A 14,370-nucleotide genomic window follows, 5' to 3' on the forward strand; every position below is an offset into this window, starting at 1 on the left:
TTAACTTGCCCAGACTCACTCTGTTCCGCCTGTGTTTGCAGTAATCTGAGTGGAAACAGTAAACCTCACGGCAATGTAAGAATTTCTTTCACAGGAGTACTTGCCTTCTTCCTTTGTGGCGGATTCTGGGGAGCAGCTCTGGTGCCTTCAGCAGCCCTCTCGCTGCAGGGGGACATGGACCCATGTGCTGTCTCTTTGAGCAGCCCTGACTCGTGTCTGCTGAAATACCCTTCGGCAGGAGAGCTGCAGCATCCTGCGTCCGAATTCATCGGCTTCCTGTCTCCCAAAGGAGGAGAGCCCTGCAGCAGCCCATCCACACGTGGCATAGCGTTCAGTGGGGAGAAGGCATACATTAAATTAAACTCTGTCCGAAAAGCCTGATCAGAGCTTCGTAGCAGCATCTGTGCTTCCCCACTTTTCCCTGGGAAGTTCATTTCTGAAGTAGAGTTTATGGAGGATTGTGGAGCCACCTCAGAGGATGCAAAGCTGAGCAGCGACGGCCGTTCCTGGCAGGTGTTTGCACTGGAATCCAGGTACCCACCCTTCGAATCCAGGTCGGATCGGAGGCAGACCTGGAAAATCCAAGAAGGATATAGGAGGGGGGGTGGGTAGTCAGGAAAAAGGTCAAGCAAGGGTAGGGAGAGAAATTTAAGTCAGAAAACCTTCTGTACAATGCTAGCTTCCCTTTTCCCCGTTCCTTTCTGATTACCCCTTTGGTTCTTTCCTGCACTGTTCTACTTGTTCCACAGGGGAATGACTGAGACTAAACAATGATCAGTTCAGCTGTCCAATACAGGATGCCCCTTCCCCTTCAGCAGTCTTTCTGCAGCAAGAGGATAAAGCTCAACACTATCCCCAGGCAGTTAATGAATTAAACTCAGCATTTTCAATTGCCTCATACATCAGAGGCACACTGCTCACACAGAGCAGTAGCCAGTAGAGAATAGAACAGACCTGCTGTCCTTCTGCTATTTTATTAGCCAAGTTCTTGCCTGTCCTAAGTCAGCCACTACTTCCTAACAATAAAATACCCAGGACCTCTAAGCTATTTGTTTTCACTTATTGTGAACTTTGGAAATCTCTAACAATAGTACATTCATTTAATTTTTACTGCATTTTTACATTTCACAGTTTCCAACAAAACCACAATGGCATCATCTTTGTGCTGTCAGAGTTTGTGGAGCACTAGGCAATAATACAACAGTATATTCATTTATCTACTTAAAGTGCCAAAAACCCTCCAGGGCAGCAGAATAATCATCTCCTTCACCACATTAATATGTCAGGATCTCAAACAATGAGTATAACTGACAAGATTTCATCCTCTTTGTAGGATTACAGTGCAGAGTGAAAAACACAGCAGCACCAGGCACCAGCTCTGCTCTCCTGCTGTCGCTGAGAACATTTCTCCTGCTGTACTACGGCTCCAAGTAATCCACCACATTGGAGATGAGCACATATTTTCTACTATGAAACAGTCACTGAGCAAGGTAGTTCATCTCATCTTTTACAACAGGTCAGGCTAAGTAAAATACAACATTTTACCATTTTTCCTCATTTTACCATTTTTCCTCAACTTTTTCAGTCTGCAAGTGAGTACATGGTAAGTCGAGGCTGAAGAGAGCAGGTCAGGTGTACCACTGGGTGCTTCTAAGTCAAAAATAGTGGTGAATGCTTTCCCTTCCCCAGCAGTCATTTGGCCACTACTCAGTAAATTTCACAGACCACTCATGGGCTGGACTGAGTCTGAAATTGGTGACGGCAATTCCAGGGTCCCCAAATCTCTTGCCTGCACCTCAGTAGCTGAGACATACTGAGTCTTTGCACTGTCTGATTCCCACCAGGCAGGGTCAACAAACAAATCAAATTCCAGCCTTCAATTTGTTTGTTTTGTTGTGATAACCCTGAAAACTCTCCTCAGCCTGTGACTAAAGCTCCACCCTTATTCCCAGTGCCTGCACACTCCTCCCTCCCCTCCCAGCACGTTCCCATAACTACCTCAGGTGACATGGACTCGGGCCTATGCGCAGGGGAGCTCTCAGGGGAGGACACGTTCTAGAGGAGGGAAAAGCATCTAGTTATTCATCTACTTCAAAAGTCAAGAGGCAATTACAATGTACAAAAGCACACAGGCTAGCAATGGCTATTCTAAACAACTGGCCCTAGCCTGGACAGCATTGTGGTTGGTTAAGTAGTTTCTAAAGCTTCCAGATAGGACTGGGTTACTGCATCTCATGATGCAACTTAGTACCCAAAACAGAGCACATGAATGTTAAGAAAAGTAGCAGCTACCTCTATATTTCTGGTACTGTCAGACAGACTTTGCACCATGAAGTATAGAGAAAGGCACTTATGGTTTTTAGTCTGAGAACATGGGAGGGAAGAAAAGCCTGGTTTAGCCCAGAAAGTAAACTAAGATCCCTCAAAGACTAAGATGGCCTTTCATAGACATATATTATAAAACAAACATGTCTCTTTCAATCCACTGCGGGCCACCTTTCCAGCTGGAGTCAAGAGAAGAGGTGTGAGCAGCCAGCTTTATGAAATGTTGTATCCTCTGAGCACCTATATCAGTGAAGGCAGTGTATGCATGTGACAGCACTGTTAAGGGCTCTTCCCAAGCACTTCTCTTTCCACGCTATTGAGAAGGCCTAAAATAGAATCAGAGAGGCAGGATTCCCAGAGCTAGGCTGCTATCAGAGAAATACAGCAGGAGTCACTGTTTTCTGCAAAGCAGAAAACTGAGGAATCTCAGAAATTTCTTAACAAAAAGTTCTGACAAACTCCACCAAAAAAAGCAGAAGTATCATGCTTTTGGCCACTCTTATGAATATGGAGGGGGCAAGCATCCTCTAAATTGCTTCCACTCTAAAAAGGTCATGAAACTAAATCTGAAAAACCTCAATCTGTAAAACCAAAAGAATACAGTGGAAGACAACGTGAAGTAACGCCACCATACTCTGGACTACTGAAGGCTGTTTGGAGGAAGAAGAGCCAAGGATACTTTACAGCCTCTGAGAAATGGAATACTTGTACCCTTTGGAAGTGGCAGGGATCAAAAACTCCATGGGCACAGAGATCTGAAGTGGGGGAGGTGATTAAAGGTCAATGAAAAACCTGAGAAATTAGGAGCTACTCTGCAGAAATAGAAAAGAAAGATAAGACTAATGTTACTTATAGCTACAAAGTGAGGGGAGGCTGGGCTGTAGCAAAGTTTGACAGTTCACAGAGCAGGAGATCTGTCCAGAAGTGAAGGAGAAGAGGAAGGCAGCAGTGCTCTTGAGGCTGAGACTGTGATGCTGCTCAGGAATACATACTCAAAAAAGGAAGGTCCTAGAGCCAGCTCTGCTGCAAATATTGCTGTTTTGTTTTTAGCACACCCAGTCCCGGGCAGATTTACCTCGAACTGTAGTGGAGTATTGCAGCGGCTGGCAGCCAGAGAGGGGATGGGTGAGAACATGATGCCGTAACCATTGCGAGTCTCCTCCTCGCCGGGCAGCGACGAGCAGGGCGTGGCCAGCTGTGGGCTCGCAGCGCCGGGGACCGAAGGGATGGGGGGAGGAGGGGGCGTGACAGGAGACAGCGGCCGCAGCAACTTCTTAACGTTCTGCTCCATCAAGTAGCGGGACTTCCATTTCTTCAGGGGACTCAGCAAGTCTGAAACACAAACTGAGCTGAGGACACGGCTGACCCACTGAACATGAGCACATCGCATGCTGTCCTCTTCCCCCACTCCCAGCCCAAATGTAGCTCAGGAGTCTTCAATGCAGCTACAAAAGACTCCTAAAAATGAAGTACCTCTGAGTTACTTCTCCATCAATGTCTAGAAACTGGCAGCAGAACAATACATCATCAGGAACATGCACCAAACAAGGAAAGCAAATATTTCAACTAGAAGCAAGCACAAGAGGGAGCTAGGGGAAAGGAAGACAGGAAAGGTTAGAAAGAGGAGAGAATAGAGGAGAGAGGTCAGAGGACATGTCAGTGTGATTCTTATAAACAAATCAGAGACAGCTCAGTTATCATTACCTGAACCTAACAGTTCCCTATACGCTACATCAATACAGCCCAAGCACATTTCCACTTCTACTAAGGATTAAAGCCTTTCCCTCAGGCCTACCTCTCTTCAAAATAATATTATTTTTTGATGCTTAGCTTTAAAAAAAAACAAAATCAAATCACAAGTAAATTCTACAGGTTAGGTCTTGCTTGAGAGGTACATTTATTGGTTCTGGCATTTTGTTTATTTCCTATTCATCTCACCTTTCAATAATCAAACTTGTATTATCTGTGTGAGGTCTAGCCTCCTGTCTGTCATCCTTGGAAAACTGATCCCTGACTGGGCTGAGCTGCACTCTCTTTCTCTGTAAATTCAGACACAATATTTAACCATTCTGTTGCTTCACTCAGAGATTTTAGCTTCTTCATCCTTGAGACTTACTCAGTGATTTGTTTATGGCACACATGGCTGTAAGACTTTGCTACACCTTCCAACAGTCAACAAGTATTTAGTTGACCTTCCAACAGCACCTTGTTGAAAAGAGATGATCCTGGGCTCTCTTTGCTCTAACCCCTCCCTTCCATTGTACAAGACATCCCAGAGCACTGAGATGGATAATGCAATGTTAAGTGATTATCTTTTGACAAGAAAATACTGAGAAACTTTACAGATGCTCAAGCTAGAATGGGTCTGCAGAAATTTGAATGAATGGCAAAGCAACATTCTCACCTACCCATAAGTTGTGCCATAGAGCAGCAGGACATGTTAGATGTCACTTGTACAGGTGCCTTTGGTATTCAGCACTTTTCCCAGTCTGACTCCAGTGCCCATGCTGCCCTGATGGTGCTGAGCACTTACCTGTGTCATCTTTGCAGATGCTGGAGGAGTTGCTGTTCTCATTGCTTTGGTATAGACACTGGGTTCTGTTCTCTTGCGGAGCTGGTGAGGTCTGAGTCATCCCCTCTTCCAGGGCTTGTTTTATCCAGCGCTGAAACAGAAAGAGACTGCATAAACGTGAAACTCCTCGGGTACTTTCTCTGCAGCCCTGCAGGATGCACTCCAACTCCCACACTTGTGTGGAGCAGGGCAGGCTGCTCAGAAGCCTGGCGTTACCTCGCTGGCGTGCGCTCGGGTGGGAGCGCGTTAGAGCACGGCTGTCAGCACTGAGGCCACCACCTACTGTGGTGTGGCTGTGCCCTTCCTGACACGGGTTCTGGGAGCAGCAATCATCAGCAGTAACAGAGATAACTAAAGAGCAAATTATAAATATAAAAATGCTGGATGGTGGCACCTAAATCTATTAAAACCAATAGTCATTTAAAAGAAAAGGGACACAAATATAATGAACTATGTACAACCACTGATTTTTGCAAAAAAGCTGTTTCCTGCCAAGGAGAGCAAATTCGAGCAAAAAAAAAAAATCTGATTAAAATGCAAGCAGCAGTTTTCAAGGAGCGTAAACCAAGGAAAGAATAATAAAAGCAAATCTTTTCTTTAGCTACTAATAAAAATGGTAAGTCACAGTAGTCTTCTGAACATGGACAATTAAGAATGTTTCTCACACAAGCAAACATGAACTGAAGCCTCAGCAAATTAGCTGCTGCAGTGGGTGTGCTAGCCCTGCATCTTGATACAGACTGATTCCTGATGGCAGGCAGGAATGTTTGCTTTTTCTACTGTAAAGGTAACTGCCACAACATAAGGGAAAACACTCAGGTGATCCAGTGAAATGACAGCAAACTGCAGAAAAAAACCAAACAGCAATTTTCATTTGTGTAGTTTACCCAGGGGACTCACTGTACCAGACTCCTCTTGTCCTAGAGAGGTTTAAAATTGTTCTTTTACCTTTCAGGAATCCAGAGCTCATCTGCATGCCAGCAACGTGTATCCTATTAGAGATACACGTGTGTGTCTTATGATTCCTCAAAGCTATTGTGAAAGTACATCACAGACTCAGTGGCCACAATCCTCAAAGTGAAAACTTCAATGCGAGGATGAAGAGCAGGTGACAGGATCTATTGTGATGGCCTTCACTACTGTACAGCAGACGCTTCTTCTCTGTTCAAATGGAACTCAAGGCTTTCCACTGTGGCCGCCAGCAAAAGGGAGATGTGGCAGCCAGTCTGGAGCACCTCTACCTGAAAGGTGGCATCTGATCTGACAGCCAAGTCACTGCACAGGGTGTGATTAACGTGAGAGCAGGTTACAGTTCAGTTTCCTTGCGAGGTTCAGACACTGCCATGCTTTGGATGCAAACTGACATCATCAGCTGAGTTTTTTGGCACAGTTCTCAGTAGTTTAAGGATGAGGCCTGCTGACAATCCAAGAAAATATGTGATCTATTTCAACAGCCTTTATAAATCAACCTCCTTGGCTGAGTAGTCAAAAGTAGACAAGACACAGATCAGGTCTTGAGAGAGCACATCATCAAGTTCTGGACCATTTCTAGACCTCAGCTGGCTGAAAAGAAGGTGCTCCCTGCGAGTTTTCTAAACATTCCTGAACATAGGAAGCAGATTTCTAGATCTCCAGACTGTTAAATCATAAAACCACCAAATGCTAAAAATAATTTTCCGAGAAAAAGCCAGGGATCTCTTACAAAATGGATGAAACCTCTCACTAAAGCAGCTAACAATTATTTACATTCAAAAAGCAGAAATCTAACAAATTATTTCTGCAACAACTGTTCTGGATACAGCAAGTTTCAATACTTTATTAACTATTTAATGGAACAGGTACCATATTTAAGTTTTCAGATTACGAAACAAGAATGCTAGATGACACCATTAATAATTTCCCTACTAAATTGGGAAATGGATAGGGAAAAACACAACATAGCTTAGCAGAGTATAGAACAATCACTTCTACAATTACAGGCTACAAAACTAATGGGTTGTTCTAACAACATACAAAATCACAAATTGAACATGAGTTTAAATCAACCTGTCAAAGAAAACTCAGTCATACTGGGATGCACAAAATGGGTACAGGTCAGAAGACACAAAGCAACTTTTCTGCTTTGAAGATGTCCCAACTGCACCACAACACCCAGTTTTGGACACAGCTTCAAAGAAGGTGTGGACTAAACAGAAGTCATCAATAGTGAGACTAGTCCACTCCCTGTCCAGCACTGAGAATTATCATTTGACTAGAAAAGAGTCAAATGCAGCAAGAGATTGGAAGACTTGTTCCATGACAATAGTTTTCCCTTAATTTTGAGCTTGCTGGCCAGTTGTACAGCAACTGCACCGAGCACAGATCTCCAAATAACTCTGCCAGCTTTGCTCTGGATGTTTCTTCCCTGGGGCTCAAAGACACTGTTAAGGTTCAAAAGAAGCTCAGACCTTGCAGTTCTCAGGTTAAAGATGCATGAGGAGGTTACCCAGGCACACAGAAACAAAGTGTTGGCATACATCTACATATGAACCATGAAGAGCTTTACCTATGAAGGAAATACTGAAGAGACTGTTAGGGCATGACAACAAATTGGCTGAAGGTGGAAAACAGTAAAGTCCAAAGATTCTCTCTGGAAAAATACCCTCAAACAAAGGAAGGCAAAGAAACCAGGACATGGTATCTGAAAGCCACCAAGACAGGGAGAGCAGAAAAGATTTCTGTATAATTGTCCTCAGGTAATCACACAGGAACTGGAAAGTCTCTGAGCAAAACCAGCAGGCAACAGGAAAGATGGATTCCAATACAAATCTAACTGAGTGAACTACCCTGCCTTCCCTGCAGATGAGTAAATACTGGCATTTACTGGTCATCTCTGCAGGAACTACATCCTTAACTGGGCCTGGTTCAGGCTTCCTGCTTGGCCTCAAGTCTCTGCTGTAGATAGGTAGTCTGTGATGCCAAACTACGAGCGGTGGACTTGATCTTGTGAACAGCCAAACTCAAAGCTTTTAAACCAGAAAAGCTCTCTGAAGACAATGAATCTTAACTGAGGCACTGGATTCTTGAGGTCCTCTGCAACACTGTCCTATCCCCACAACGCCAACCATCCACTGACTGTGAAAATAATAATATTAAACTTTCTAAGGGAAGCAATTAACACTCTTTGAATTGTGTATGCTGGACAATAAACAGCCACTGCAGATCTGAAAGTACATGTTTCTAAAAGGGCAGTCACAGAACATTTGCTCTATCACGGCAAAAGGCAAGAATGAAAACTGAACTCTGGCAAGGAGGTCAGCAGTCATAGCCTGGACACTGCATCAACACATTAGCTCAGTGGGAATACACGGAAATGAACTCCAAAAGAACACAATAACATTACAAGAGGGCCAGTAAGATGAGCACACATCATGTAAAGGCAAGACACGAGCAAACATACCTTCTTACAGGAGCTGTAAATGCCATCCAACAGAAAGGGCCTTCGACGTCTCTCAGGGTTGAAAGGTGAACCAAAGCGAATGTAGTGTTTAGGTGTGGTACAAATCAGTGGGGAGTGCACAAGACCTGGCAACATATTTAGGGTAGTTGCCAAAACTGTTGGGTCTGTAGTAATGCGCAGAGGACACTCAATTGGACACTCCTGCTTTTCTGCCTTGTCGTTCAGCCATTCGGTAACCAGGTACTGAAGGAGGAAACACACGTGTCAGTGCAACCAGCACAGGTGAAGAAGAAAGGCAACATGGCACAATGGTGTATGGGAAGCAATGCTCAGCTCAGCCCACATCCTAAAAGCTCCCTCCTTCTCAGCAGGAAGGACTTCCTGTGTCAAACCCAATTCTCACCTGTTGGAGACACAACCCAATGTCACAGAAGTAGCTCGATTTTATGCCCCATTCATCTTATTAGAAGATTCTCCAAAAACTTGATCACCCTGTTCAAAACTAGTTTCTAGACACAAACAGCTAATTTATGCCCAGTTTGTGGCAGCTGCCTGTTAGCTTCTGCAATTTTTCCTCTTTTCCAACTTTATCCTAGCTTGTACATGACAGCTGCAGTTGTATTCCTTCTTGGTCTTCAATTCTAAGCTGAAAGTTAACCTCTTTGCTGTACCCTAAACAAATACCCGCCATCCCAACCTTGAGCATTTGATCATATTTACCTTTTTTGTTTTGGGGTACTTTACTGCAGCTTTAGACTGGGATCCTGTAGCCAGGATAGCAGCTGGGTCAGATCCTGTCAACTGTCTGCCTTCTCCTGGCCCTTCCACATTGCTGACATCTGTTGTGGTTACCAAGCTGGCAGTGCTTCCTTCCTCTGGGACAGCCTGTGTGAGTTCAGCTTGCTGGGAACTGGCTTGTTTCTGCCTTCTCAGTCTTTGTGCTGAACTGGTCCGGTATCGAGAAAAGCGACTTTTTGGTCGGGGCCTGGAAGGTTTTGCTGGAGCTGGCTTAGTCGCTGTCTTTTCGGGGACAGCATCCTACAAAATAAACTGTCATTAGTCTGAGCACCTCTAAGAGTATTCCTTTTCTCTGCATACAGGATCAAGAATTGAGATTTATTTATTGACACTACCTGACTCTCAAAATCTTGTTGGACTCTGTGTTGGTTCATAAGATGGCCTTGGGGACCCTTCAACACTGGCACATTATCGTTTTGTCTTCTGCATTCTTAAAGGACAGAACATGGGTCTTTAGGAAGAAAGCAGCAATAGGAAACTTGCTGCTTGTCTCGAGATAACTGCTCTTATTCCTGACCTGAGCTGACATGGAGCACTCCAGGCAAGTGTCTGAGCCCTGCCATAAAATGGGAACACATGCATCCAAAGTAGACTGGGTCAAAAAAAAATTCCAAACAAAAAGAAAAGAACTTTCCATCACTGCACTTACGCATCCAACTTAAGCTCAGACCAGTTCTCTTCCCTGGAGAAGGAGCTGGGCTTGTTCAGCCCAGAGAGGACTGAGGGGGATGTAACAGCAGTCTTCCTACAAACAGCCTGAAGCCACTAAGAAGATGCAGTGGTGCATCAATGGACATACACTGAAATGAGAGGTTCAGACTGGATACATGGCAAATTTTTTTCAACCTAACAGTCATGAACTGGAAGAGGTGCAATTTCCATCCCTGAAGGCTTTCAAGAGAAGACTGGGTAAAACACTGGCCAGCCTGGTCTAGCTTCAGAGCTGTCCCTACCTAACTCAGAATGGGCTAGAAAGCCCACAAAGCTCCTCCCCACCTGAATGATCTTATGATCAGAAATGCTGCACCTGAGCTTCATACAAGATAGCTAACAGTTCTATCTTCATCTTACCGCTACTTGTGAGGACCGTCGTGTGTTCACCCCAGTACTGCTGGTACTGTTAGAAACAGGAGGGGGAGGAAGAGGAGGAGGAGGAGGAGGAGGCGGAGGAGCACTCAGTGCTGAACTTCCATCTTCTGTTTCAGGAGTCTCTGTTTTCACTTCTTCCAGCTCAGGAGCTTCAGAATTGACGCTGATTTCAGCATCGGTGCTGTTACGGTCTGATGGCTGCTCTCGTCTCCTCTTTCTCTTTTCTAAGTTCTCAAACATGTGCATGATGGCTTCCACCTTCCTGTCTTCCCGGGACTACAACACAAAGGTGAATTGAAGTAAGCATGGTGAATTATGCACATAAACAAGGCAAGAACAGATATGGGAAGCAGCACAAAGAGAACAACTGCCAAATAGCAATGACAAAAGCCAGACAGAGGACAGAGAGAAGCAGTTCTTATCAGTTATTTGCATTTTTCAATATGGCAAATTTCCCAGAATAACAACATAATCATGTGTTTGTAGTGCCAGTAGAAGAACTTGACTTTGTTCTTAAATAGGACCACTTAGATACTACTAAGTAACTATCTGAGTTATATTAATAAAACAGCCACAAGGAAATGCATAATTCTGAAGAATTAAAAACCATAAGAAAGCATAAGTACAGTGGAGAGATGACTTGGAAACAAATACAGCTATTTGCTAATGACCAACCAAACAGAAGCCAGGGGCAATAGATGTACATGATTAATTAATTTGCAGCAAGTGTAATACACCACACAAACTGATTAAAATGTTCCAGATTCATTATTTTTCCAGCAAGAATGTCAGAAGATGACCCATCTCAAAAATAAAAGCTCTGGTCTAAGCAGCTTACATAGCAGATAAGAAAAACAGAACATGAGAGAATAGAGAGGCAAAACAAGTCAATTTATTGGATAAACACAAAGGACAGGAAATCTTATCACCAGACTGTGTCAGGAATAATTGGTACCTATGCATATAAAAAGCCCAGTACAATAACGTTGCAGTGACTGGCAAGAATCAAGTGGGTTTTAAGAAGTGGGGTCAAGTGTCTTCTGAGATTTATCATGAAGAAAGTATCTTGGAGCCCATGGCCTGGCCTTTACAGTTTTCTATTAAAAAATACTACACACACACATACACAAACACAAAGAGAGACTGGGAAAACTATGGAGATGGGTATTTACCTGATGCCAAGTATAGAAAACTGAATCGCATTAAAGCAGATTAACTGGTGCAACCTACAGGAACAGGGCTTACAGGCTGACAGGAAACTAACACTTCACTTAGGCTTACTGAACTATTCTGTCCCAAAAAGAGATCAGCCTCCCTGCATTAAAATGAAATCTTCCCTCCAAAGCTTTAAGGCCAATCTGATGGATGACTGCTCTCATTCAAATTTCAGTGGAAACTGACTGCTTTATCTCATCAGTTCTAAAAAAAATCCATCAGTTAATCCAAGCATCTCTTCAGCGGATGGCCCTTGGCTCTCCAAGTTGCTGCACTACCTCAACATTTAGCGCATTCTCAGGAATTTACACTTGGCAGATTCATATTCCTGATTAGAAGAAGACAGGTGATTATAATATTGGTGAGCAAAGAAAAACAGGGAATTCCTAGCTTCAATACATTTGTTGGCTGGTAAAAGGATGGGAGCAATTTTTCTATTTTTCTTCCTTGTGTTTCTGGTCGGTTGTTGTTTTATTTTTGTATTTGCATTTTTGTTTGGATTTTTCTCTTGTTTATTTAAATTAATGAATTAAAAGCCAGAACGGCTCCATTCACATGCATAAAACATTCTAATCCAGGCAGCAATCCCAGGAGCCATAAGCAACACAAAAAAACCCCTACCAGTTCTACTCAGTAAAGATGAAGGCTAAAATAGGACTGTATTATCAAAGATCCCAGAGCACTAAGATATAAGTAAGTAATATATAAGATATAAGCAAGTGCCAATACTACTTACTGTTGGTGGTCTACCCCTCTTACTGACTTTTGCAACTTGACCCCACTCTTTTTCCCACATGGCAACATGTTTATGAAACCATATACTGAACAGACACCTGTTTACAAATCTAATCCAGCAAAAATGATCAAGTTTTAAGAAAAATCAGGTTCTGGTTCATGGTATGATCGAATTGAAGATATCCCTGCTCACTGAAGGGGGTAGGACTAGGTGAACTTTGATAGTCCCTTCCAACTCAAACTATGCTATGGTTCTATATAGTCATAAATTCTTGTACTGGCAATAAGGAAGGGCAGCAGGAACATAAAAAAGGCCCAATTACCTTTTTGGAATCTGGTGCTGATGGTTTTGCTAAAGGTGTGTTTTAGACTATAGAACAGCCCTGAAAGTAAGAGTTAAACCTTTCAATGAGGAAAAAAAATCTATAGTGTATCTCCTAATCTGCAGCACCCGAACATAAATCCTGTGACTTGAACTCAACCAAACCTGAGTGGTTTTTCACTCCCCCCTTTTTTTCTTTTGCTGTTGCTAATCAATTTACTGGAGATCACTAACAAATGGGATTTGTGCTCAAACAAGTGAAATATCCAACTGGACCTGTTGGTCACTGCATGAAGTAAGTCCTAAAAAGAGGGTGATACCCAGACAGAGAGAGCTACTTGCCCGTCTGCTGTGAACCAAGGGTCCCTGTTCATCTACAGGCTCCTCTTTCTCCCCTTCTTGTTTCTCCTCCTTCTCTGGCACCTGAGAGAGAGATCCAGATTAAGTAACGCAGTACTGTTCAAAGTTACCAAGATTTCTGTAGTAATTTAAGGCACTAAAGGTTTAAAAAAAGGCTTCCTGCAGTTTCTCTTTTGAAGATTCCAATGCTATTGGATCAGACTCCTGCAGCACTGAATAACATATATAACAAGGAGGCAAAGATTTTACCTCATTGTCACTGACTGCTGCAGGTCCCTCAGGAACTTCCTCAGTTTGCTGACTGCCGTTCTCATCCAACGCAATGCTCTGCTGTTCCATTTCTAGCTCCTTTCGACGGGCCTTTCGCCGGCGTGTTTCTGCCCCAATCAGTGTGCCTAAAACAGGTGGAGGTAGGTGTTCTGCAGCATTTGGGCTACGTTTCTGCACAGGGCAATTCCGGTTCCCCTTGTGACACGCACAGTCCACTTTATAATTGCTGCTCCAAAACACAAACATAATTCGTGTCACTCTTCATTTCTCAACCCCTGCAGAGAGACATTCAATACATCTCCTACTAAACATCTCACCACGTGCCAAAGCAAGGACAGCAGGCTACCTTATGGCCTCTATTGTAGAATATGCCAGCAGAACTGGACAGAATAGCCGGGAAATGCAATTCAGTAGAAAACGGAGCAATATGTAGAATGCGAGGAAAGGGCTGGAGGAAGATGTCCAGTCCAGGAGGGCAGTGGAGAGCTCCTGGGCGAGGTGAAGGACTCACCAGATGTTGTACTCATAGTCAAAGGCGATGGTAACCTCTGTGTCCTTGGCAATGGTGGCAACAGCATAGATGCACAGGTGGATCATCCCATCAGCAATCACATGACGAACCTTGTTAAACGAAGTAGAAAAAAGCTGACATCTCCACAGGTTCCTTTTCCTACTTCCAAGACGGAAGTCTCCTTTTGCAAAGTAGCTCTTATTCTACTCTATAATAATTACCCCAAATTCTCCATAGGGAAAATCCTACTTCACTGCTCTCGTCTCATACTGTGCTTTTCCACTTACAACTACTACCACCTGCTTACCCTCAGTATTATTGTGCAGCATAAAAGAAATCTTTGCCTTCCAAAAAAAACTCCCTCATGTTCCCAAACTGTCTTATATTCCAAGTATAAACCATCAAACAAGCAAGAGACGCAGAGAATTTACTGTATTTAGTGCATTTTAAGTTAGGGAAAGCACTAAGCTTATGTAAAACGTGTATTTGCATTAGCGGTGATGATGAAGAGAGAATTTACCTCTGCATTTGGAGTGCAGGACCGCCTGATGAACCTGGCATCATTACCAAAGGTGCGGGCATCAACACACATCTCAACGCCATTGAACTTGGAGTAGAACAGCACAAAGGGATATGGCCTGGAGAAGCAACAGAACATCTCAGTCCCAAAATATCCAGTTCCCACAGCACTGTTGTTAACAGGTATCCCTCACTTAATTGGAAGCAGAATTTCC

The 14,370-nt window shown here is 43.6% G+C and overlaps 1 protein-coding gene across 1 annotated transcript in view; it reads right to left on the reverse strand.

Annotated features, from left to right (window-relative positions):
- SETD5 (SET domain containing 5) overlaps positions 1 to 14,370 on the reverse strand; it is a 64,038-nt gene that overhangs the window by 9,404 nt on the left and 40,264 nt on the right. The window contains exons 10-20 of the mRNA XM_030228040.2: positions 14,157 to 14,274; positions 13,637 to 13,746; positions 13,105 to 13,351; positions 12,838 to 12,918; positions 10,206 to 10,499; positions 9,057 to 9,374; positions 8,337 to 8,579; positions 4,859 to 4,988; positions 3,401 to 3,657; positions 1,999 to 2,055; positions 105 to 572 (exon numbers count right to left, since the gene is read on the reverse strand). Coding sequence (XP_030083900.1) covers positions 105 to 572; positions 1,999 to 2,055; positions 3,401 to 3,657; positions 4,859 to 4,988; positions 8,337 to 8,579; positions 9,057 to 9,374; positions 10,206 to 10,499; positions 12,838 to 12,918; positions 13,105 to 13,351; positions 13,637 to 13,746; positions 14,157 to 14,274 — 2,323 coding nt within the window. The remainder of the gene's footprint in view (positions 1 to 104; positions 573 to 1,998; positions 2,056 to 3,400; positions 3,658 to 4,858; positions 4,989 to 8,336; positions 8,580 to 9,056; positions 9,375 to 10,205; positions 10,500 to 12,837; positions 12,919 to 13,104; positions 13,352 to 13,636; positions 13,747 to 14,156; positions 14,275 to 14,370) is intronic.

The sequence above is a fragment of the Serinus canaria genome, chromosome 12 (assembly GCF_022539315.1).
Source record: "Serinus canaria isolate serCan28SL12 chromosome 12, serCan2020, whole genome shotgun sequence".
Lineage (NCBI taxonomy): Eukaryota > Metazoa > Chordata > Aves > Passeriformes > Fringillidae > Serinus > Serinus canaria.